This window comes from Piliocolobus tephrosceles, chromosome 11 (genome assembly GCF_002776525.5).
Source record: "Piliocolobus tephrosceles isolate RC106 chromosome 11, ASM277652v3, whole genome shotgun sequence".
In the NCBI taxonomy this organism is placed as follows: domain Eukaryota; kingdom Metazoa; phylum Chordata; class Mammalia; order Primates; family Cercopithecidae; genus Piliocolobus; species Piliocolobus tephrosceles.
In genome coordinates, this window is record NC_045444.1 from 45710843 (window position 1) to 45736980 (window position 26138).

The 26138-nt window shown below is 38.7% G+C and overlaps 1 protein-coding gene across 2 annotated transcripts in view; it reads right to left on the reverse strand.

Annotated features, from left to right (window-relative positions):
* PLA2R1 (phospholipase A2 receptor 1) overlaps positions 1 to 26138 on the reverse strand; it is a 127229-nt gene that overhangs the window by 35830 nt on the left and 65261 nt on the right. For both annotated transcript variants that reach the window (XM_026447757.1, XM_023217506.2), the window contains exons 12-19: positions 19264 to 19466; positions 16075 to 16220; positions 12098 to 12182; positions 9518 to 9650; positions 8919 to 8954; positions 8286 to 8443; positions 1742 to 1806; positions 854 to 957 (exon numbers count right to left, since the gene is read on the reverse strand). In XM_026447757.1, coding sequence (XP_026303542.1) covers positions 854 to 957; positions 1742 to 1806; positions 8286 to 8443; positions 8919 to 8954; positions 9518 to 9650; positions 12098 to 12182; positions 16075 to 16220; positions 19264 to 19466 — 930 coding nt within the window. The remainder of the gene's footprint in view (positions 1 to 853; positions 958 to 1741; positions 1807 to 8285; positions 8444 to 8918; positions 8955 to 9517; positions 9651 to 12097; positions 12183 to 16074; positions 16221 to 19263; positions 19467 to 26138) is intronic.

The following is a 26138-nucleotide window of genomic DNA, read 5'->3' on the forward strand; positions in this document are numbered from 1 at the left end:
TGAAGGAGGGGCTGGAATGCTATTTTCAATGCAGATTAGCTGCTATTCTCCCAGACTCTCAAAACAGTCCTTTCTGTAGGCTGTTGTGACACCTGCTGGTAAAAGCAAGCTGATTAACCACATGGATTTTCCTTTCCTAACTCTCTGCAGAGGCCCTCACACCCAAAATTATTTCCCATGTTTATCCCTCTCCTGGTCTGGGGCACAGGTTAGTTATGAATCTGTTAGAGTAACGGATATCATTATCTTTTATTGGTTAGAAAGAAGGGGAATGAGTGGACCATCGACCTAACTACACTGCACTGAGAAAGAGAATTAAAAAAACCAATCTTCAACCTAAATGTGCTTCTAAATCCAACTTGCAAACAGTTGCCATTCTAAAGCAGGCAACGATTGATGCCAGGTATTAAAAGAAATAAAGAATACTGACTTGAATCAAAACATTTATTAAATAGGACAATGGAAGTAAATTTCACAGATGTTAAAGTTCTGGCCCATTATAAATTGCATATAGGAATAGATTTTTTTTTAAGTGCTTCCATTGAAATGTCATAGGGAAAAGTATTTGTCAGGCATTTTCTTTTTTAACAGTTTTATTGGGCCCATTTCTGGTGCTGTTTTGATTTATGAGGTAGGACTTATTGAGATGTAAATTATTTACGAGAACATGAATACAGGGATTGAACAGAAAAAATGTCCATCCTTAAGCCTTATGGCAGACAAAACTGAACACATCAACTGAAAAGAGAAATAAACAGAAACTTCTCATGGAAATGATGCAAGGAAAAGACTTTAAGTCTCCTGAAAATTATCACTTTGTATTATAAACCCAAAAATGGGTAAGTAAAATAACCTGTTACAGAAGAAATAAAGCCACATCTCTGGCTCTGATTGTTCACAGTTCTTTCTCTTCCTGTGTCCCAATTCTGGTATATCACTGGTGTTCCATCTCTCCAGCTGTGGGAAGATTAAAAATGTTAAGGTCTTCTCGCATTCTGCATGTCCAGTCTCCAACATCATTCTTAGGGTTTTGAGGTAAGGATTGAGGATATAATATTCCATTAAATTTAAAAAAATACTCATATGCAGCATAGTGCCTATAGTTAACAATATTGTATCATATACTTAAAATTTTTCTAAGGAAGTAGATTTTTTTTGAGATGGAGTCTCGCTCTGTCACCCAGGCTGAGTGCAGTGGCATGATCTCGGCTCACTGCAGCCTCTGCCTCTTAGGTTCAAGCGATTCTCCTGCCTTAGCCCCCTCAAGTAGCTGGGACTACAGGTGTGCATCACACCATGCCTGGCTAATTTTTGTATTTTCAGTAGAGACGGGGTTTCTCCATGTTGGCCTGGTGTCGAACTCCTGACCTAAGGTGATCCGCCTACCTTGGCCTCCCAAAGTTCTGGGATTACAGATGTCAACCACCGCGCCCAGCTAAGAGGGTAGATTTTATGTTAAGTGTTCTCATCACAAAAATGAATGAATTAGTGAATAAATAAATAAATGAACAGAGCAGGAGAGAAAGCTTTTGGAAGTGATGGATATGTTTATGGCTAGATTGTCGTGATGGTTTCATAAGTGTATTCTTTAAAAACTTCTCATGTCTTTGTTAGAGAAGTGAAAATTTATAAGTTAATGTTTGAAGGGTATTCAACAAATTGATCACTAAAATTGAATCCAATCATTCTGCAAATAAAACCTGTCAAACAAAATTAAATGCAAATGAATCTAGGTTCATACCGAAATTCATCATTAGCTCTTTCTTCTTGAAGTCCAATCCACCAGCTTGCACCATACTTTGATAGCTATTAAAAGAAATTTTAAAAGTCAGCATTTATTCTACTTGCTTTCCTTTTTCACTATTAAGATTAATGGGGTTGCTGCTAGTGGCTTTCTATTCTTCAGTATTTTACCCAGTTATCTAAGGAAGAGTATACTAAGGCCTAGCATTTTGAGAAAACCTGAAACTTCATTATTCTAAAATATTCCCTCCTCATTATGAAGGAAAAACTGGAATCAAACATGGATAATAATTTTAGTTTCATACAACTTGAAAAGTAATATTTCTAACTCTCTAAGAAGGATTTAAAAAGTAATATTAGAAAATGAATTCATTTTCTGACAAAAATTTATTGGCTTATCCTCTCAGTGATTTACCCTCTTGGTGATTTATAATTCATTGCATATGTCACATGTATTTGAAAAACAATTTAAGGTATCAAGGCATCATTAGTGTAAAGATATTGATTTTAGGTATTAGTCTGATTGCTAAGCTTTAAACAGTATAAGCTTTCCTTCCCATTCAAATAGAGAGACACAATATAGGACAAAAGAATACTACAGAATGCCCAGTGTTTAACAACTAGAAAATTATCCTTTTGATGAATCATGTCCTTTGCAGGGACATGGATGAAGCTGGAAACCATGATTCTCAGCAAACTAACCCAGGAACAGAAAACCAAACTCCGCATGTTCTCACTCATAAGTGGGAGTTGAACAATGAGAACACATGGACGCAGGGAGGGGAACATCACATACTGGGGCCTGTTGGGGGGCAGGGGGCTGGGGGAGGGATAACATTAGGAGAAATACCTAATGTAGAAGACGGGTTGATGGGTGCAGCAAACTACCATGGCACATATATACCTATGTAACAAACCTGCACGTTCTGCACATGTATCCCAGAACTTAAAGTATAATAATAAAAAAAGGAACCAGATTTATATATGTCAACATGGACACATTTCAAAATATGTACTTTTTTAAATATAAAATTAAACTGTTTAACAAAAAATTGGAATTTTAATAGATTATAAATTCTATGTGAACAGAGTGATATAGTTATCATAAAAAACCCATTTAATCTAAGATTGTATTAGTAATGCTATAGTGTTCAGAATAAAGGTAGTAAAAATTAGTAAGGAAATAGAAGACTTGAACGACAACAACAAAAGGAAAATAATCCTTTTACGTTTTATTAATTTTACACCATTATTAATCACTTGGACCTAAGTACAATAAAGTATAAAATTAAAGTACCATGTGCATGCATCTGTGTGCGCGCGCACGCGCACACACACGTTAGGGCAGATGTACTGACTTATGACCCAGGAAATTGCAATTCCCTCTTTAACTATAAAAGAGGAAGAGGCAGTAAGGGTTTTTCTAAGACCTGCAAATCAGCATACTTAATGGTGTATTTCTAAGACCTGTAAATCAGTATACTTAATGGTGGAGGGGTGTGTGTGCAGTGTGTGTTGAACTGTAACTTAATTTTTATATGCGAAAATCCTGTTAATTTGAAGGCATTATATATTTAAATTTGTACTCTCATTTCTTCTGTAAAGACATGGGAAGAAATTTTAAGATATATTATTTTTCCATAGGAATTTCAGCTCTCCATACAACAGAACCCAATAGTCCTCTAACAGTCTAATTTGTAAACAGGTATTTTTATTCTGTAAACAGCGTGGCTGTTTGTCATATCAGCAATTTGAGAATAATGCAAGATGGAACAACTGTAATTTTGGATCCCTGAGGTGTTGTTTCCTGGACGTGTTCTTACAGGCTGAATTCAGATTCCCATTGTCAGACTTTGGAATCTGTTACTCTAACAGATTCATAACTAACCTGAGACTGGCTGTGAACTCAGTGGGGGAACCACAACAATTTCATTCAATCATTCTACCTAAAGAGGTTTCATGTGCCACAGGACTGGAAATCATGGCCTGGATTGTTCACTGCCTCAATTAAGGACCTCTAAAGAGGAATTATAACCACTGCATCTTAAGTGGCATATTTATTACCACCTCAATTATGGCATGGTAACTTCCACATGGTACATCACAACCTGCTGTGATATGGCACAGAACTGAACTTCATAGGAGATGCTAGAAGATATCCAGAATGGAACATCCAATGTGAAAATGGATGTTTGAAATTTTAGCTTAGGAAGGCCGCAACAGTAGAAGACTTATTAATATGTGTTTGCATAAAGAAATATGATAGAGAAGTAAGCTCAGGGCTTAAAAAATGTCATATGAACACGCATTTTATAACATCAACTATGTTTTGGTGTATACAAACAGCCATTATAGTTAGTGTCATATGGAAACAGCATTTACCAAAAACAAACAAACAAAACCCCACAGTGACAGTCAATATATTAATCTATAAAGCAATATAAGGAAGAACAACCTGTCATCTTTTAAAATGCTCCCATCAAGAATGACAAAGTGATATTTTGGAGAAGGACTAATAGATTTGATATGTATTTTAAGAAGCACTTAGAAATAAAAATTTAATAATAATGGTAAATTGCCATTTCAAAATGACAACACTGCAAAACAGTGTAAAAATGTCAGACAAGTGGACTGATTAGCTAGTAGTTTGTGTCAAACAAGTCCTAAAGTGCTTGCAGCTTTTTTTCAGCATTAATGTGATTATCAAGATGGCTCAAAAAATAAATTCACTCTGATTATGCTTTACGGTCTTCTGTTACTCAAAGAGTGGGAGAGAAAATATTGACATTCTTTTTCCAAGATGGAAACATTTTTTTAAAATTTATTTGCTTCGGGTTTTTAAAACTGTATCTAGCTTTCCTGCTCATAATTAATTTTTTGACACTGCAACTAAATGTTAGTTTCGTTTTTCACAATTCTAATCACTGCTCTTCTTACGGGAGCCATACAAAGCACATATGTAATTTTAAAAATATTTAATTATTTATTTGTGCTTTCCTACATTTATAAGATAGACGTGAGACAGAAGTGAGTGGAATGACCTCTATACATCTTGCTCCTCATCATGGAATGAAATAGCTTCTGGATTGACCCATTCCAGTAGGATGTTCTTAGGTATAGGGTTTCTTTCTTACAAAATGTGAACACCACTATCACCACCACCACCATTAAGTGCCCAAGGCAGGCACAAATTATGCACGAATAAGAATTTCTTGGAAAGCAACAACTTTCTTCTTTCCAATTTGATATCCTTTCCCCTTGGACCCTGCAATAGATTAAATGTTTGTGTCCCCTTAAAATTTACATATTGAAATCCTAACTCTCAAGGTGACATATTACAAGGCAAGTGGCAGGTGATAAGGTCATGATGGCCGTGGCGGGGCGGGGGGGGTCGGGTCTCATGAATCAGATTAGTGCCCTTAGAAGGGGGCCCTGGAAAGTACCTTTGCCCCTTCCACTATATAAGTATACATATGAATCCCAGCACTTTGGGAGGCCGAGGCGGGTGGATCACGAGGTCAGGAGATCGAGACCATCCTGGCTAACCTAGTGAAACCCTGTCTCTACTAAAAATACAAGAAACTAGCCAGGCATGGTGGTGGGTGCCTATAGCTACTTGGAGGCTGAGGCGGGAGAACGGCATGAACCCAGGAGGCGGAGCTTGCAGTGAGCCGAGATCGCGCCACTGTACTCCAGCCTGGGCGATACAGTGAGACTCCGTCTCAAAAAAAAGAAAAAAAAAAATAAGTATACATATAAACCAGGAAGTGGGCATTCACCAGGTATCAAGTCTGCCAATGCCGAGATCTTGAGTTTCCAGCCTCCAGAAATGTGAGCAATAATTTTCTGTTGTTTGTAAACTGCGTAGTCTATAGTGTTTTGTTATAGCAGCCTGAAAAGACTAGAACAGTCTCCCCGGCCCCGTTCTCAGTATACAAATCCTATACCTTCCCATAATTTTCTTTTGTAGCACAGTGGGGAGATTAGTCAGCACCTTACCCATGAAACTGATGCGGCATTCTACATCAACATGGTCATAGGCCAGGTGACAATTTTGCCATATGAGGCACCATAAAGTTTGTCTGACTTGAGATCAGAATCTTCAACCAGATCATGGCAGTGGCTATTATGCATCAAACTGCTCAGCCTGTGGGGTTTCACTCTTCCCTTCTATGGGAGGCATTAACTCTGCCATCCCCACTGGCTTCCCAGCTTCCAAAGATTAGGAGATGAATTAAGAGGAAAGGTGAAGACAGAAGATCTGCTGAAGTTCCCAGCAGAGCTAAAGCTCTGTTGGAAAGATCAAAGAAGCCCTTCATTGTTCATGTCTGAGACAAAGCTGGCAGCCATGTTTTGGGGAGGATTTTGGAACTAGCATTTTGATGTAATGAAGACATTGTGCTCTTACATGCCCTGACACCGCTGTTCCACTGTCACAGGCGGCACCATGTAGGGTTTTTACATGACTGGATGAGTAAGATGGCCTGGGTTTCTTTCCAAATTCCACCACTTAGCTGCTGTGTAACCAAGTTGCTTAACCTTTTTGAAGTCTTAGCCTCCTCACTTGTAAAATGTACTAATAATAGACTTCCCACAGAGGGTTCTTGGGAAGATTACATTTTAGTACTTATCGTAGTACCTGACACAGTTATGGTAAGTACGGCCAAATATTAGCTCTTTTTGGGATGTATACTTTGCATGCCTATGGATTAGTTTTCAGCCATTCATCTGGTCTCTTGTTCTTGCTCTCTGAGGTGAGGAGTATGGTGTCTGGCTAAAGAAATGTGTATTTTCCGACACCATGATATGGAATTGAACATGCTCATATTGAACATTATGATTTTGGCTTGAGTGTTCCATTTGTAAGAGTGGAAGGGTGACAAAATAGTGTACACATTTATGATGAGGAACATTCCAGATCTAGTGGTTGTTCTGCCACTGAGTTTCTGTGGAACTACGTGATTGTCATCTGACTTCTCTTTTTCTTGGCTTCTCCATCAGAATGTAGCAGGAGTCCTGACCTGCTTGTACCTCATGGGCTGTATGTGCAACAGACAGGATACAGAGACAGTAAATCCCCATGAACTGTGAGGAAGGACATTTCTTTTTCAAGTCTAGGATGCTTTAATACAGGGCTTCATTTTATAGTCAACTTACAAAGATATAAAAAGATGATAGGGCTAGAAAGGATTCCTGAAGATCATGAAATATGATTAAATTACAGGAAAAGAAAATGGCTTTTTCTTGCTTTCAAAGCTTCCAAGGGAAAGTTGGGAGTGAGGATTTCCTGCCTTCATGCCTCCATTGTAATTTGTACTCTCTGTGCCCTTTCTATTTACTACATCATATCATTTCTAGCTTCTTTATTTTATTTTATTTTATTTTTTTGAGGCAGAGTCTCGCTCTGTCGCCCGGGCTGCAGTGCAGTGGCCGGATCTCAGCTCACTGCAAGCTCCGCCTCCCGGATTTACGCCATTCTCCTGCCTCGGCCTCCTGAGTAGCTGGGACTACAGGTGCCCGCCACGTCGCCCGGCTAGTTTTTGTATTTTTAGTAGAGACGAGGTTTCACCGTGTTAGCCAGGATGGTCTCGATCTCCTGACCTCGTGATCCGCCCGTCTCAGCCTCCCAAAGTGCTGGGATTACAGGCTTGAGCCACCGCGCCCGGCCGCTTCTTTATTTTTTAAATTTAATTTATGTTTTAAAAATTGACAGATAAAATTGTACGTATTTATTGTCTACCACACGATGTTTTAAAGTATATATATCTAGTCTTTTTAAAAACAGAGACTGTATCTCATACATTTTTGCATCTTTGACAAATACCCCAGTGCCTGGCACATACTCGCTAATTAATGCTTACTGAAGGAACACACTGACAAGTGCACTATTCTTGGCCAGTTTATTTTATTATTTAATAGGTCTTGCATGTTTCTTTCTTACTAGCTTAGTTCTGCAAGGAGTTAAGTGGCCTTTCTCTACCTTAAGTTGAAATAGAAAACTACTCCTTACTATTTTCTGTATATTAGTCTTTACAAACTTAAAAATAATGCACTCTTATAAGATTTGAAGCTTTAAAACTGCCCCATCCCCCGGGTATTCCTCATCCCTCATTTGAGCTTAATTTTCCCCTGTGGCGTTTATCCACTTATTTTTTTCTAATATATTATATAATTCTATTTACTCGTATTGATTATGGTCTTTCTTCCCAGACGAGAATATAAACTCCATGAAGATAGGAATTTGGGTCTGTAGAACCTCATGAAACAATCTCGACATGCTCACCATTATTGCTAACAAAGAGTGAAGAGGAGGGAAATGACTGAGCAATACAGTAAACCTGTATCTCCATTATTTTTTCTTAATCTCTATAACAGAAAAAAAAACAATTCTCAAAAATCTATGGTTTTACTGAAATCTATGGCTTTTACTGAAATTTAAATAAATATCCGAAGCCAAACCGGAAAACCATCCCTCTCTCCGTCCTAAGGGCAAAAGAAGGCGCTAAACTCTGAATTTTTCGTGGTGAGTTATGTTCAAGTACCGTTTTAATTTTGCTGTGGATGAATTCTTGCTCATGTGCAGAATGAATTGTAAGAAGATCACTGTGCAGCCAGCTACAGACAAACCCAAAATTCGACCATTCTGAGGCAAAGGTATGAAAAAGGTATTCTGCATCCTGATAAAAGAGCCAGGGTACATCTGAAAGAAAAAGAAACAGTGAAAATAGTGCTGAAAAGATAAATAGGCATGCTAGGATTCACCTCAAATTTGTGATTTGGTCACTCAGCATTAAAAATAATTGTATATACACACACACACAAATTTGCACACACACACACCGCACACACACACAGACACATGCACATAAATAGATAAATAACTTGCTTTTTTTCCTTGGTCTATCTCTTGCAAGATACCTTCACCAGGATTAAAAGATCAGGGGTAGATACATATTCTAAAATCACATGTCATAAAAATGATTGACGATACTAGTCCTTAACCATATTTAATGACTACATTTGTTAATTATTAATTTGAACAAATTAGCTCGAGGTTGACACAAGAAAAGAGAGGCTTGATTTGAGAAATATAACAACACATTAATGCTATATAGTAGCACTTATATGGTATATATTAATAATTAGAAATTCAAGAGCTGCAGAGTCGTTCTTACCGTACTGATACCAGAAGGGAATCTTGGGTTTCACATCTGCAAAGTGAAAGCAAATCACTTTGACTGATCTTGCTTCTCAAGTGCATTGTCTGTGAATTACTTCAGCTCTAAACACACTATTTTGTCCTTCATCTTTTAAAATATCACTTTAAAACAGGTACATTGTGCTGTTTGGAATATGTGGTGAGTTCTCACACTTGAAGAGGAGGCTCCAGAGAGGCTTCTGATTAAAGAACGAAGGACATGAGCACTTGCTGAGGCCTCTGTGTGTCACACACTGTACTAGGTGCTTCCACTTACTCGTTGTACAAGTAATTCCGTTTACTTTGTAATGTCAAAGTGACATTTCTCCCAGACTATACTTGCACTATAAATATTCTGGAATATTAGCTGGCTACCTTAGTTCCCAGTGAACTACCTTGGCATCCTGCATTGGTGTCACTTTTTCTCATTTCATACAGAAACATTTTTTGCTACAATAGTGTAATTTGGTTTATCATGCAGGTTGTTGATATTGTGGTTCGGGGTGTTTAAACTGAGAAAGTACTAGAGATTATTAGAAATCAAACACATAGCAAAGATCTTATTACTGTTTTTACCTCTTGGGATTTTGCATATCCATTCACGTTTGGAACCACAGTGTAAGGGCAGCAATGTTTTGTTTGCCTTATAAACAGCACAGTTTCTTGCATCTTCTCCAAAATAATTATTGTCTAAAAATGAAGAGACAACCTGCAGCAGATGAAGTTCATTATTTCTTAGTGATGATCCCCCCACAAAGTTTCAAAAGATCAAAAAGGGCATCCCTGTACATAAGCATTATAGGCTTCTACAGGAAGCTTCAGAAATGTCTGGATGTCATTCTAGTTGAAGGTTATTTCACATTTGTGAAGAATAAGCTAATCAATATTTAGCTTTTTAAATTTAAAGATTCTTAAAAAAAAAAAAAAAAAAGCCGGACATAGTGTCTAACGCCTGTAATCCCAGCACTTTGGGAGGCCAACGTGGGTGGATCACAAGGTCAGGAGATTGAGACCATCCTGGCTAACACAGTGAAAACCTGTCTCTACTAAAAACACAAAAACAAAAAATTAGCCGGGCATGGTGGTGGGCGCCTGTAGTCCCAGCTACTCAGGGAGGCTGAGGCAGGAGAATGGCGTGAACCTGGGAGGCGGAGCTTGCAGTGAACAGAGATCACTCCACCGCACTCCATCCTGGGTGACAGAACAAGACTCCGTCTCAAATAAATAAATAAATAAAATAAAAATAAAAAAAGGTACGCTACTCCTTTCTCCAGAAGGAACAAACGAAACGCAAGCTTTTTTTTGCATCTTTTTCCAACTGGGAACATTTTCTAGCCTTGGGATCCTGGGTAGACTTAGGGACTCAAGGGTGTGCCAGATCTTGGTATTAACTTTGATTTTGATTACTTTGAACATATGCTAAGTTTTTTGCCTCTAATAACTACATTCTGAGCCATAGTTAGCTTTAATCAGGAATCTATCAGGTCACTTTCCATGAATGACCACATAACTCATATAATTCACATTACAAGGGTATTAAAGACTCAACCTTCTCAATTATTTAATGACTACCTCACAGAAGAATGGATGGACAACAAGTAAAATTGGGGTAAAAATTTGGGGGAAAAAAGGATGCTTTTAAATCCCTTATGTTCCTCCTTAAACATGTACACCGTCATGCAATAATTCATCTATCTTAAATATGTATAGCCTCAGGTTCAGAAAATGGTGTGATTTGAATTCATTTTGTCCAGCAGATATTGGTGAGAAGCTCGGCCACTGTTTCATGGCCTTATCTAATTTATTCTGACCCAGATTGTGTATTCCTCTCCTATTACTGATGAGTTTGTTACACTAAAACAAAAGAAAGTGTTCTCAACCTCTATGTATCACATTTTCTTTTTCAAGTACTATATTGACTTGAACCACCCAGCTGTCCCATGTAGTGGCTGCCATTTATGGGGCAGGTTGACCCTGCTATGCCTTTTCTGTTTTCTGAGCCTTGGTTTCTTTATCAGCAAAATAGATTAGTGGGGCTGAATGACCTTTAAAATCTCTTCCTACTCTCTCCTATAAACCTCTTCCTTGACACTAATTTGAACACCACCTTGGTATGGGGCTTTCTCTATTGTTTTTTACTACTTCAAAGTTTGGCTCCTGATATTTTGCCAACCGTGAGGTATTATAGCATTGTGACTTTGGAGTCAGACAACCTGTGTGCAAATCCTGGCTCTCCTATGTATTATTTTAGGCAAACCACTTAATCATTCTAATACCCATGGTACTGAGTAATTGTAAGGATGAAATGAGATCATGTAGGAGTGCATTCAGCTCGGTGCTCAGAACAACATGAGGACTCAATCGACAGCAGTTGCATGAAGTGCTCACTGCAGTCTCTCAGGAGTCGCCCCATTTCACAGGTGAAAGTGAATAATGTGATTTTTCATGTGCCGTAGGATGGATCCCACTTCAATCTAGGACACTACTTCAGCTTTTTTCCCTGTCATTTTGAGAAAAATGTGAGAATTACCGATTGCAACTGAAAAAAAAAATGCAATAGTGAGTTCTCTCTGTCCTTCATAGAGGTTTGCAAGTATGGGAATGAATGAAAAGCAAGACTTTTTTCCTTCTGGAACAACTTGCTCTAGAAGGTGGTATTTCTAAAACTTGCATTACTGTCCTTTCAGAGTGAGGTAAATGAAAAATCATTCTCCAAAATAATCTTCCTTTCATTATGACACGGACAAGGCTCCCATACTCAGACATCAGGTGCTATGCAGGATAGGGAGGTACAGGGTAAAGGGAGTCTTGTGTTATTTAAAAGAATAGCTGCTTCTCTGCCAGAGAGACTCTTCATATGGGAGATGGTTTGGGGGGGACTTTTTGGAGGTTTTTTATTCTTTTTCAGGATGGTTTGGGGAGACTTTTTGGAGGTTTTTGATACTTTTTCAGGCTGAGATTGTACAATGGCCTCAGAACAATGTGGCTAGCAAACATTTCCCAGGACCTTGCCAAATAATTCTCCTGGTACCATGATCTGGTGCAGTTTTGTCACGGGAGCTCTGGCCATCATTTCTAGGTTCTCTTGGTTTACCACGTGGTTCTGGGGCCACTTGTTTTGAATCCATCCCTTTTCTTCAGTTTGAAAAGACTTACAGGAGTTCTATCAGACCACTCCCACGAGCCAGCATTCAGTGGGTTTCGTTTATTAAATCCAATCCAGAACTGCCTTTCTTCTGTCCTGTGAAGAGAAGAAACAAAAGCTTTGCCTTTCCCATCAAATTTACAGCATTATGTGAAAGGTTAAAAAACATTCAAAAATATTCGTGTATGCAGGAAGCAGCTGATGCTACTGGCAGGATTGATCAAGTCAACAAGCAATGAACATTTTAAATGTGCAAAACGCTGTGCTATGACATGAACTGAGAGAAGAATAAGCCTCACATTCTATTTCTCTTGGTTGGTGTGATTTGCTCACAGGTGATATACAGTTGGGGAAAAGTCAGCTTTTATTGAGAACATGAGTTTCTCATCAGGAATAGCAAAGCCTTTCAGTCAGGACAAGAACACATGAAAAGAAAATTGGTAAGAAATTTTGGAAATCTCTAGCCAAGAGGACCTTTCACTACTTCACTGTGTGTTTACTACTTCACTATACTATTTATTCTACTTTACTGTGCTTTGATTTGTTGTTCTTTTGTTAAACATTCATGTATTCTCTGAAAGTCAGCCATCATCATCTTCATTGAATAAAAGGTACACAGTAGGTTTTTTTAATTTTTATTTTTTCAGATATCAACATAAATAATTCTAAAGCCAGTCACCCTGAGCCATGGTAGATTAACTTCAGTCATCACCATTGGTTTAGACTTGGCAAGAAGCTCCACAGAGAGTCACCTTCTCCTCTATGAGGCAGAGTACAAATGTGTCCAGAGTCCTCAATCAATCGAGTAATAAAGCCTAATTGTGCAATTAACCATCTCACTAAGATCATTTTCTGAGAATAATTTTGAAGAATCAAAGATTTAAAAGATTCAGATGTCAGGACAGATACTTTATTTTCCTTTGTGCAGAGAAGCAAACCTATTCTGAGGAATTCCTTCTCAGATATGTCAGCTACTCTGTCTGGATGACACAAATTAAAAGCAAATTCAGCTTAGAAATCCAAGAGATCACTGGTGCCCAGTTGGTCACTGTCATGATGACACCTTACATTGAAGGTTGGGAGAAGGTGAGAATGGCCACCTTCCGTTTAAGCCAAGCACACCAATCTCCATGGCATAGGCTGAAAATCCATGTCACTCTCCTGGTGTGACCTTTGTCTTTCCTCACTGAATTCAGAGATCTATGTCTTTCCTGCTATATACTGGCTATTGAAAGGTGAAATGGTATTTACCTTCTCTTCATCAGTTTACTGAAATTGTATAACATTTAATAAACACACATATATGTGCATACGTGTGTGTGTGTATGTCTGATTAATAGAAATAGAAAAGCAGTGCCATAGGAAGGAAAAGCAGCATACCTGCTATACCTGCTAACTATGAGATCTGGTATGTTTGCTATAATTAAGCATCAAATTTGACTGAATTCTCTTGTAATCTGGGAATAAAGTGAAATATGCACAGTTACTGATAATTTTTTTTTTTTTTGAGACAGGGTCACACTGTCACCCAAGCTGGAGTACAGTGGCACAATCTTGCCTCACTGCAACCTCCTTTTCCTGGGCTCAACTGATACTCCTACCTCAGCTTAGTCTCCTGAGCTGGTACTACAGACGTGTGCCACTACACCTGGCTATTTTTTTTTTTTTTTGTATTTTTTTGGTAGAGATGGGGTTTTACCATGTTGCCCAGGCTATTCTCTAACTCCTGGGCTCAAGCAATCTGCCTTGGCCTCTCAAAGTGCTACAATTACAGGTGTGAGTCACTGCGCCCAGTCAAGAATGTTTAAATATTTTCTTTAAAGATGGTTCTTGCTCTGTTGCCCAGCTGGAGTGCAGTGGCAAAATCATACCTCACTGTAACTTCGAACTAGGTTTTGCTGGGACTACAGGCGTGGCCACCACACACAGCTAATTGTGAAAATTTTTTGGTACAAACTGAGTCTCACTATGCTGCCTAGGCTGATCTTGAATTCCTGGCCTTAAGTGTTCCTTCCACCTTGGTGTCCCAAAGTCCTGTGACCCACTGTGCCTGGCTCATATTATACGGCTTTTGTGATCAGATATTGAAAAACTATGATTTGATAGATGCTTGGGACTAAATTCTATGAGACATTTTAAGCACGAGAACTTATATAAACAGAAATGACAGTGACATTTGATCTTAAAGCAAACTGGGAAGCAGTTTGTGTGTGGTTGTCATATGGCAAACCTCACTAAAATGCAAAGGCAGAATATGCAAATATGTTCTGCAGGAAGCTAAAGTAATGAAGTAAAATGTAACTTTGAACAATGGAGACTATCACCTATTCCTTGGATTTATGGCCTCAGACCTGGCTGATAATCCAATTAGCCAAGAAGCTTCTTAAACTTTTCTTCAGACTCAGAGAGTCTGACTCAGCAGCTCTGGTGTGAGGCCAGAAAGCTCTGTAAAAAAGGTGTCCCGACCAAGTGTGATGAGGAGCCAGGTTCCTGAGTCATGGCCTCATGTCAGCATTTCCCGAAGGGACTAGCAGTTCTGTGGGATGTCAATAAGTGTTCTTAAAAAAGGGATTTGTGGTCAAAGAAAGTGCTTTCTTCTAGAACCCTTTATGATGCTAATGTACATGGCAAATCTCCAAGACTGTACATTGTTTTGCAAACATATTTTACCATAAAATCTCCTTCCTTCCCTGCAGAATGCTGCACAAGACTCACATGGAGAGATGTCAAAAACTCCCAGCTTTAAGGTCATTGTTGTAGATGTGGAAGATGAATAATTTGATAGATGTTGCATGTTAATCTTTTCATGGGAATGTCCTACAAGGAAACTTGTGGGAAAGGCGAGGAGGATTTTCCTCAAAAAATAGTACGGGATTTTTCTCTGGGATTCAGGCCAGTGTTTCATTGAGACTTCAGATTTCCAGAGCTCGAAGCAGAGTACCTATTATTATAGTTGTTTTCATTAAATAAATATAGAGAGCCATTTTGTCTGTCACATCTATTGAATTCTCCAACCAGCTATGCATGTAACTGTGCCCCTTCCACAGAAGATACTCTCACAGTGCAGGCTGACTGACAGAACATTCCAAAGTGAGAGGCCAAAGTGGGGAGTGGGGTTTCACAGGAAGGGGACAAGATGACTGTCTTCAAATATTTGAAAATAGCATAGATTTGATCTGTATTTGTTCTAGCTCAAATTGAGGGGAGGCAGATTTCTAGCTTATTAGAAAACTGCTCTTTGAAACCAACCTTCTGCAATGGAATGGGCTTTCTCCCAAATAAGAAGCATTCTGAAACGGGAAGGAATTACACAGACAGCGGATGACCACGGTATGTGGTGGGAGGTAGCACAAGACAGTTTAGAGTTCTTCCAATTTAAGCTTGAATTTCTAACTCCACTGAATTCAAGGTTCTGTAAACTTGCAAGGTGGATACAGATAAGAGAAAGTTTGTTTCCTCAAATGAAAACTTAGGAGGTTGGGTTGGAATTTAAAAGAAAATTACTGGGACTCTTTTTTTTTTCAAACAAAATCTTACATAGGATCGAATTATATACAAAATTATCAGCAGTGGAGCTGGTTGGAGCTGCTCTGGTGAGGCGTGGAAGGATCCAGGAGCTCTGCCTACATGGCCCTCTCATACTCCTGGGGTTCCAGGATTCTTGGGATCCTTCCACAACACTTTGAAAACCACTGGGGTAGATAATTCCTGAGTTTGGCAGGAAAGCTCTATAGTTCTGACCTGAGGCACAAAGAAAAGATTTCAAATATCTAAACAATTGTCACTTTGTTCTTTGTTTTATGAAATGAGAACCTGGTACAAGATAAATACAAAACTATAAATATAAAACTATATTTATTTTTCTTGGCTTTGGGTGTAATACAAATATGGGAATTTTAAATAACTACTTGAGATACTCACCCCTCAGAAGCCGTTACCGAGAGATAGAATATTTGACTGTAATTTTTCATAATTAACAAGTATTTACCAATTAAATTTTGAACGTAAGAGCTCATTCACAAAATTCTCTTCCTCAATGTGGGCAAAGCTTGCAAGATGAGCTCCAAATTCTTCGCAAAATGCTTCAGCTTCTCTCCATGTTCTTTTCATCAGAATTTTTTCACTATGAAATACCTGTACAGTAAAAGAAAATAAATTAACATTGTTATAGATAAGGTGAGGTTGTTAAACTCTGCTCTAGAAAGTGAGAGTATATAATTGTCATTATTCTTTATAAGAGCTTGATCTAGTGGGAGGAAGTAACATTTACTGAAGTAGAATGTGCCCAGTCATCATAAAATTATTAATTCCTTTTATCCTCATAACAAATTCCTGATGAGAATGTAATAAACTCAGTTTTACAAATGAACTTTTTGAAGAATTTTTTTTTCACCCTAAATCTTCTGTGACTGGCATGTACTTGTCCCTCAGTAAATATTTGTCAATAGATAAATAAAGTCAGGCCAAGAGAGGTTAAGAATTTTAGGTCACACAGCTATAAACTGGCAGAGCTAGGATCAGACCTACAATTCCTTGCTTCCAGAGTCCATAAACTTCCATCCCACCAGACTGTCTTCTGACAGATTAGAATTAGCAGACTGATCATTACTCTGCCTGACCCAGGGCAAGAAATGAGAAATGAGACCTGGGACCTAGGGTAGCTCTATTTCTAGAGTCTTTGGATCTTAGTTGAACTGGCAGATGCAGTGGTTCAGCTGTCTCTAAAATCTCTGCTGCTTCTCAGCTGTCTTCATGGTGGCAGGAAGAAGCCAGCTGAATGGAAGGTCTTCTGTTGGCTTTTTTAAGATTGGGGAAAGGGATTGAAGACCCAGAGCTCGCAATCCCAGTCCTCTGTACCCTTCTTATTTTTAACTGCCTGGCACTAAGCCTGAGCCTCTGATGCCAGACAGGTACACCCTGTGGCCAGCCCTCCCCAGGCTCTTATTTGCTGAGACCAAAATGAATAGCTTTCCAAGTCCTGTGGACCACAGAACAACCTTTCCATCTTTTAAATTATATGTCAAAACTTGCCTCCTCTGGGAACCTCTTCCTGAATCACTCTAAATTCATAAATCCTACTACCATGCCTATCACACACACACCATGCATTTGTTGACATATCAGGGTGATATATAGTAGAAAAGGCACCAGACCAGAAGTCCCAAACCAGGGATTTATTCCAACTCTGTCAATAAATAATCATGATCTTGGGCAAATCACTACATTTCACATGCCTCAGTTTACTGATCTCTAAGGTTTAACTTATTACTGGGCGAGGCCACTTTTGGGCCTATTATTCTATGAATGTAATGTAGGATTATATATGTGTACAATTTAAATTGAGCACATTCACAGCTGCTTCATGCCATGTACAAGCTACAACAGTTCCGGAGATAGAGTCTGTCTTCGTTCTGCTCTGCCGTGCAGAGCTGCTGGGAAACTTTCTCCCAAGACTTAGTGAAACCCTATTTGTAAAATAAACCAAAACAAAACCACCAAACATTTTAAAAAATCATATTTCAAAAAATGTGTTTCTGACAAGATTGTAGGAACTAATTTAAATGTAGGATCTAAAGCTGATTTTAAAAATTGAAATTTCTTCACATACACACACACACACACATTATACACATACAAATCAACCATATGCATTAATTTGTTTGATCTTCAGGTGTCTGGCAAGCTGCAAAAGCTATCCTTATTAGTAAAATTGTATCATTCAATAATGAAAACTTTATTTGTTGGTTTACAAACAATATGAAATTATACCACTTAACACCCTCTGAGTGTCTGCCTCCTTCACTTGGTGTATTAACAATATTGCAGGAGGACAGGTCCCCAGATGACCCTTGCTGACCCAGCTCTTCCTCTTTTTCTTGGCAATTCTCAGGCAGAGTGTACCAAGAGTGCAATATCATGAGATAAGGAGAAACTGTCCTTATCCCTCCTAGAATAGGATGTCTTGCAATACTTTAGCTCAGTGATCCAGGTGGTACCTCGGATAAAAACCCAGAGAGGAGCGCTTTCCGGAGCCCTCAGCTGTCCTGCAAAGTGGGGCATATGCAGACAAGATTCCATCTTCCTGGGGGTGCTTTGCTGAGCCTTGGGGGAATGGCTCACCATAGATCCTAGGCTTCGGTTGCTTCTTGCTGCCTATCTGTGAATACAAGTTGAGCATCCCAAATCCAAAAATCCAAACTCCAAAATGCTCCAAAATCCAAAACTTTTTGAGCAGTGACCAGACACTCAAAGGAAATGCTCACTAGAGCATTTTGGAGTTTGAATTTTCAGATTTGGGATGCTCAACTGGTAAGTACTATGCAAATATAAAAAAAAAAAAATCCGAAATGCAAAGCACTTCTGGTTCCAAGCATTTCAGAAAAGGAGTACTCACCCTGCAATAAAGTTATTTTGCCCATCTTGTTGTGTGGGAATTCTGTCTCACCAGATTCATACTCTGGCAGCCAAGTTTGTGCAAAAACTCCTGTCAGAGCTAGGAACTTATGCAGAAACTGGTTAGGTGTTTAGAGTTCTCCCCTAGGAGTGATAACCAGAGCACGGTGCCCTCCTTCCAGGGATTAATGGTATTTCTTTTCTTTATTTCTTTATTTCTTTTTTTTTTTTTGAGACAGAGTCTCGCTGTGTTGCCCAGGATGGAATGCTGTGGTGCAGTCTCGGCTCACTGCAACCTCTGCCTCCCGGGTTCAAGCAATTCTCCTGTCTCAGCCTTCCAAGTAGCTGGGACTACAGGTGCATGCCACCACGCCCAGCTACTTTTTGTATTTTTAGTAGAGATGGGATTTCATCATGTTGGCCAGGCTGGTCTGGAACTCCTGACCTCAAGTGATGTGCCTGCCTTGGCCTGCCAAAGTGCTGGGATTACAGGCATGAATTACCATGCCTGGCCAAGTGCATGGTATTTCTGCTGAACAGATATCAATCTTCATGAGGAAGCCTTCAATATCACCAGGATGTGTCGATTTTTTTTTACTTAAAAATTATTTGGAATATGATTGAAAGGACAGAGACAGGCAACAAATGTTGATTAAGCACCTGCTGTCTGTCAGGCACTGTTCTGGAAAAAAAAAGAGTCCTGGAATAAAGGAATTTGGGATACATGGATCAAATTAAAATAGTGTTAGTCCTGTTAAGAATGCCCATGTAACCTTGGTATCACCTTGAAGCAGCTGGCCAGACCAGGCTCTGACTCCCAGTCCAAATAGCAGGGGTGAAAGGGCCATCTCTCTTCATACTCTGCTGTTTCCTGATTTTCAACTGGCTGCTTGCACAAGGACATTGCCTTAAAGTGCCGACAGTCCTTCACTTCCCAGCTACCAAGTGGATGCCTTCCTCGCATGGCAACACAGCCACCACTGTAGCCTAAAAGCAGAAAACAAGCACTTTTAATACCAGACAACTAAAACGTTTTGTGCTCAGAAGACTGCTCTTTAGAGTGTTGAATAATTGACATCTCATAATTAAGCACCCAGACAGGAGCAATCAAGATGAAAACGAATGTCTTATTGACCTGATTATGTCATTTCTCTTCATCTCTGGAGAAAATAATGCAAGATGGGAAAGAGAGAAAAGACAGTGTGAAGGCTGAAATTTGGACCTTGTCTGCTTTGTGCTCAGATGGCAAATGATGAAGAATTAGGAGCTGTTCCTACCTGGAACCAAAATATCCCCCGTATTTCAATATTATACTTCGAAATCTCACTGTGAAAAATCAACAATGAAAAGTGCATAGTGCTCATCCTCTAACAACTGGATTCAACAGGGGAAAATATGTGAATAACAGATTCAAGGTAAACCATAAAGTATACAACAGAAAACCAAACTGTAAACCTTGGAAGAATGAAGAGAATGAGATGAATTCTTTAAATGAGGTAAAGATCTGGGGGCAGGGACAAGGCTGACATCAGAGAAAAGGAAGAGAGAAACAGAATTAGAGAGAGAGAGGCTTTTGCATGAAAAGCGAAGTACAGAGATTTTCCCTCCCACCTTCATAGTATATGTGAGATACTGGGAAATGTGATATACTAGTTATGGACAAAACTCCACTTTTTTCTTTGTGTATGCTTGAACATTTTAGAAGGTAAAATACGTTTTTCTACAGAAGCAATGTATAAATGAAGATTCTTAAGTTTGTCAGCAAAATCTATACAACTCATATGACAACAACAACAAAAAAAATGCACTTCAAATTTCAGTGAAGAATAGTAGAAAGCAATTCTATTCCAAAAATAGAATTAAATGAGTAAGAATGAGCTTGTTTTTTCTTGAATCCTGGGTGATCATTTAATTACTTAACACATTCATCAACAACAATAAAAAATTGTACATCTGCAATGTGCTCAGCTAGGTTGTATATTAGCTGCTTGAAAGAAAAGGATGAAGCAAAGCAAACCAAAAACCAATTCTTAGTTTCGTGTGAGATACAGACACATAAACAAGCAATTGTAATAAATATAATGTGTAAAGTGCCATAGTAAAAGGTGTGTTCAAAGTTCTGGAGGAGACATCAGAAGGGGTGATGGAGCCTCACCAGAGATGTCAGTAAAACATTTGCAGGAAGTGACATTTGAGCTGAATTTTGAAGGATGAAAAGGAGACATGAGTTTTCAAGGCATGCTTGTAAAAAGAGAGTGATTATAGACAAAGCATCTGAAGACTTGCGATGATTCTGTACCTGAAGACTCTTTAAAAAATGTCGTCACTTGCTACTTGATATTTATCTTGCTTAATTTCCCTTCAGAAGTAATGGCTTCAATGTTTTCAGATACTGAGTAACTGGCATTGTGCCTGTCATCTATGTTCTGATTGTTTTATGCTCATGGAAAGACAAAACAGAAGGAAAACGAAGAGTGCAGGTGAGAAGAAAGAAGACAAAGGAAGACATAGAGCATCTCTTTAGGAATGGAATCATTTGCTAAAGAATGAGATGAGTGTATGAGTGTTTGTGTCTTCAACAGTCCTGGCTACACAAGTGTGTTATAGGTACCAGCATCACCATGGCAAGGCGGTTCTGATCTGGAAGAACTCCCTGGGCCTGTGTGATTAATCAGAGAGCCTCAAAGGTAAAAATGGCCAGTGGTAAAAGAGGAAACACGCTATGTCTCATATAGAAGAAAAGGAAGTCAAGGAAGAGTTGGTGCATCCAAAATCCATCAGATGGCTCTACTGGCCGAGAACAGCTAGCTGGTGTTATAGATGCAAGGTTGTGGGCAGGCAAGGGGGAGAGATTATAGTATGTAACTGCCCCTGCCATTAGTGGAGCTTTGAAGGTCTGTTGAGTAACTTCAGAATGCAGCTCACAGTCCAGCTAGATCATGAATAATACAGGAGATGCTGCATGCTCTGTGCAATAAAACCGAACTGGAGAAATCCACGTGGAAGCCCCGAATACAATATATTTGTGGGGCTGCTCTAGTTGAAAGAGGAGGGAGCACACACATTCCTGCTCCATTCCCCCATCCTTTGAGGGGCCCCAGTGGAACCTCCAGAAACTGCACAGCACAGGTAGGAAACCTCGTGGAAAGAACTTCGGACTCGGAGCGTGAAGTTTGGGGTTCTAGTCCCAGCACAAATCTTCAGTAACTGGAAACTTGAGGATGTGAATTAATCACAATAGGCCTTGTCTAAAATATGTGAATAATAATTCCTTTTCTTCTCATGGGTTTTCATGAAGATCAAATGAAATAATGAGTTGAAAAGCACTCTATAAAATATGAAGGGCTAAATATACCCCTGCAATGTTGCTATCATGCTTATGGCCATTTTCATTACAAAAACCAGGATTTAGTGGCATGAGTTCTGCCTGTATGTTCAAAGAATTTTTCAAAAGTTTGAATCAGCAAGTTTGAAATGTAATATACTTTTTTGTTGGTCTTGCATTTTGTCTCACTTTCCCACATCAGACAATGATTAAATAGCTTTGGTTTTAGATGCTATAAGATATTCGACTCATCTTCATTAGTGAAGAAGGAGATGTTTGTGAACCACTATGAAGATGAAAAGTGCTGCAGGAGTGGTATCGGTATTCTAAAGTGGTGAACTTAATGGAACATTTGACCCAAATTTTAGAGTCTCAGCCCCAAAGAAGCAGTAAAGTGGTATAATAAAGGGAGACCAGGCTAAGGGAGAGATAAACTAAATTTATAAGCCTATATTGTGGGGATGCTTGCAAAGCCAAATAATAAGGGTAAGGGTGTGGGAAAGAGCAGAGGCGAATTTTCTTTCAGAGAAATTGTTCTTAAATTTGATAACTCACTTCCACTGGGGAAGAAAAATGATTATTCTCAGTGGTGAATCTCACATTTTGACAGATTCTCCTTACCTGCCATACCCTCACCCCACTCACTCTCTCCTGCAAACATGAATGGGGAGACTTTCTGTCAATTAAGAAATTCTAATTCACCAAGTTATCTAACTATGCAAAATTAAGTGAGCTGGGAAAACCTCCACTGTCCACCTCTCTGCTCAAATACCTAAAAACAAACCCATTGACCAAACCTTTTTGTGCTGGCTTTTCAGTGCCCCTAGGCAATTATTTCACTTGAGTCTGCCTACTTATTTTCCAGTTCCCCGCAACAACCCTTTACATCCTCATCTCTCAAGTCCTCTACCCTCTCACCTTCCCTCTCTCTCCTTCTCTCCTCTGACAGAGGAAAGTGAAGCTCTTTGGGCAGGCTAGGCAAGTTTCCTACAATGCTGTGTATCTGCCAGGCACTGTGCTAGGCAATTTATATGGTCTTTTCCCTGTTTAACTTCAGAAACTCTTTGAGACGGGCATTAGTGCCTGATTGTGCAGATGGAAAAATTAGGGCACAGAGGCTTAGTAACTTGCCAAAGGCCACAAACGTAGTGGGCTTGCTCCAGGATTTGAAACCAGATTTATTTGGGTCTACTGTGAGACAGTATCAAGGTACAGAGTGAGTGGGTGGGCATTCGATTAGCAGTTGAATAAATGAATGAATGAGTTCCCCTAAAATTATGCTTCTGTTCCATGGGGCTCTCTCACATTCCCCTGATCCTGTTTCTCTCCTGTGTGTGGCCACAGCATTTCCTTGAAGATCTACTGTCACATTTTTACTTTCCATGACAGTTACTTACATGATTATGAGGACATATGTCAATGTTCTAAGGGCTTCTCAGAAATTAGACTGGGTTTATCCTTATTTATGTGGTGGCTCATTTCAGAGCTCTGATGAGCCTTAAAATGGATTGGCCTACTGATGGGACAGGCTTCTTACTACTCCTCACTATGTGCAGGGCACTTTCAAGAAAATAAACCTGACTTGCTCTATTGGGATCTTATTTTCCTTGTCATTTGCAGATTTCCACGGGCTCGGAACAATCGGGGTGAACATGCCCCGGAGTCATCCCACAGGAATGGAACATGCCAGGGGTATCTAGGTCTAGAAACAAAACATTTTTCACAGAGCCTGAGTTATGGATGGCTGCAAAGGACTGATCGAAAGCGTTTATTTTTCTCAGTACAGACACCTATGAGCCTCTAATATAACTTGGAAAAGTGTTTTTGAATGTCTTAACAAGTTATAGACTCATCTATTTTCTTTCACCATAGAGCAACCTCCACTTATATTGAATCTTGAATCTAGGTACAAAGTACATTTTAGTTTCTAAGCATTAGCTTCTCCTTGACTGAGAAGCTAATTTATCATCTTTCCATTTAATCAGTGGCAATAATTAGTATGGATGAAAACCATTTTTCCTGTTTCATCTGAATATTTCATTTCTCTTGAAATACCAACTGTCATAGAGAGCCTTTGTTGTCGCTTTTTACTAAAAATAACAGGACTTTCTGGTGTTTTAAGAATGGGAAATTTGGCATGAAAGAAAGGAAATACAGTTAAAATATAGGTTAATTAACTTTGTAGTCCTGAATTCAAATTGCAAGTATGAATTTGAACTCAAAAAGTGTTTAATCTTACACACACACGCACACAAACACACACTTCCTAGATGTGTCCACTGAAATAGCCTAGAAACAATAACAAACCACAAACAACGAGAACCCGTAAGCCCAGTCTGTGATGCTGAAATAATATCATTTCCCATCAAAAGAAACCAGGGTTTCTTGATGCAATGGATGCTTCTATAAATTTCTGCAGCAGAAATTTATATCTTGTCATACCAGATAGCAAGGACACTATCAAAGACTACTAGGATCACATCAGAAGGATTCAGAAGATATTCCTTGAAGAGATTCCCATCACAAAGATGGGGCATTTGAGCATTAAAAAGAATAATTCCAATGGACTAAAACATATCAACTATGTTTAAAACCCTGACTTCATAGTAATGCTAAAAAAAGAAAAACACCTCTAATGGGTCACAGATGAAGGATGCTAATGAAGAAATAATTATTTTGAAAGCTAGTAAAGGGAAAGAACTAAGCATTTGTTCTGTGTTTCCAATACAAATCGTACCATGGGGTAACAAAAAATTGATTGAAAGGAATTACCTCTTTATAGGACTATCCCAGCTATAAATGAAGAAACCCCTAATGAGTCAATGGATCTAAGAATTGACCATCAAAGGCTGCTAATATCACAAAAAGAGAAAAAAATTGGACATTATGTGCCTCCAGACAGAGCACACAACTAACTATGAAACAATCTTTCAAAAAAAAAATCTGAATTTGATCAATCCTTTCATTCTTTTTAAAAATAAAAATGCCTATTTTATGAAAAAGAAAATAGAGTAACACATTAAACAATGTGATGTGAATACAATCAACAAAGCCCAGACTGCAGGAAAATTTAGAAGACAAAGCACATTTGCATTAGCAAATAAAGGCAGGGGTGGAAATTGGGGAGGGGCGGGAAACACAGAGATGAAAACAGACTTTAGGAGATCTATCAACCAATTACAAAGCGTGAACCTTCTTTGGATCTTGATTCAAACTAGCTGTAAAATACATTACATAATATTTATGAGCCATTTAGAAATTTGAGCATTAACTGAAGATTTATAATGATAGGCAATTATAGTTAATTACTTTAAGGGGTGATAATTGTATTATTATGTCTTTTAAAAAGAAGTCTCCATTTTTTGGAAATAATGCTGAAATACTTATAGATGAAACAATATGATGTTGAGGATTTGCTATGAAAAAATATGGGAAAGGGGTGAGGGTACAGATGGAAGAAGATTGGTCATGAATTGATAATTTCTGATGCTTGGTGGTTCTACTACTGGTAGATACCACCTGGTGGTAATACTATTTGGTGAACATAATACTAAGTTGAAAAAAAAATGGTGGAAAGGTGATTCCCTTCTGATTTGCTTTTATGCAAGTGAAATGAGTGACAGGAATGATAGGAAGGATGAGAGGGACTTTTGGGGGTTCTGATGTGTTCATGCAGGTTTGTCAGTTGTAGCAAATATACACTGTGGTGTGGGATGTGGGGTGAGTGAATATTTTGCTGGTATGACATAAAGACAGAGTCCTGGCTGAGTTTACAAAAAGCTGTAGGCTTCCTGTTCAGTGGTCAATTCATGTAGTTAGTCTTTGCTGGATTAAGATTCTGACGTGGGGACGAAGCTAATGTATTATTTTGTGACAGGCAGGAAAGAAAAGGTGATTTAGGTAGTGTTTCTGCAAGTTGCAATTTAAAAGAAAAAGGGAAACACAGAAGCTTTTATATTGCTATTTTCTTCAAAAAGATTTACATTTTCATCTTATTCAGAGACAATTTACTCAGTGTCAATCAGCTTGAGCAGCCAAACTGAACATCATGGCATTATTTTTGCTTTAGGGAAAAGAGAAAAAGAGTAGTGCCACTCAAATAAATTACAGCAGAAACTTATGAATGGCAAGAAGCTCTGCCTCAATTCCAGATTTCTGACATCTAAATATGCCCCCAAGAAACTTAATATTAAAAACCAAAGATTTTCTCTACTCAAAATGTATTAATTTATTTTGACAAGTATAGACATTCCTAACAAAATTCCTAAGTGTATAGAAATGATACCTAAACTTTTTTTTTTTTTTGCAGTATAGTGTGACATGGAAGTTTATTT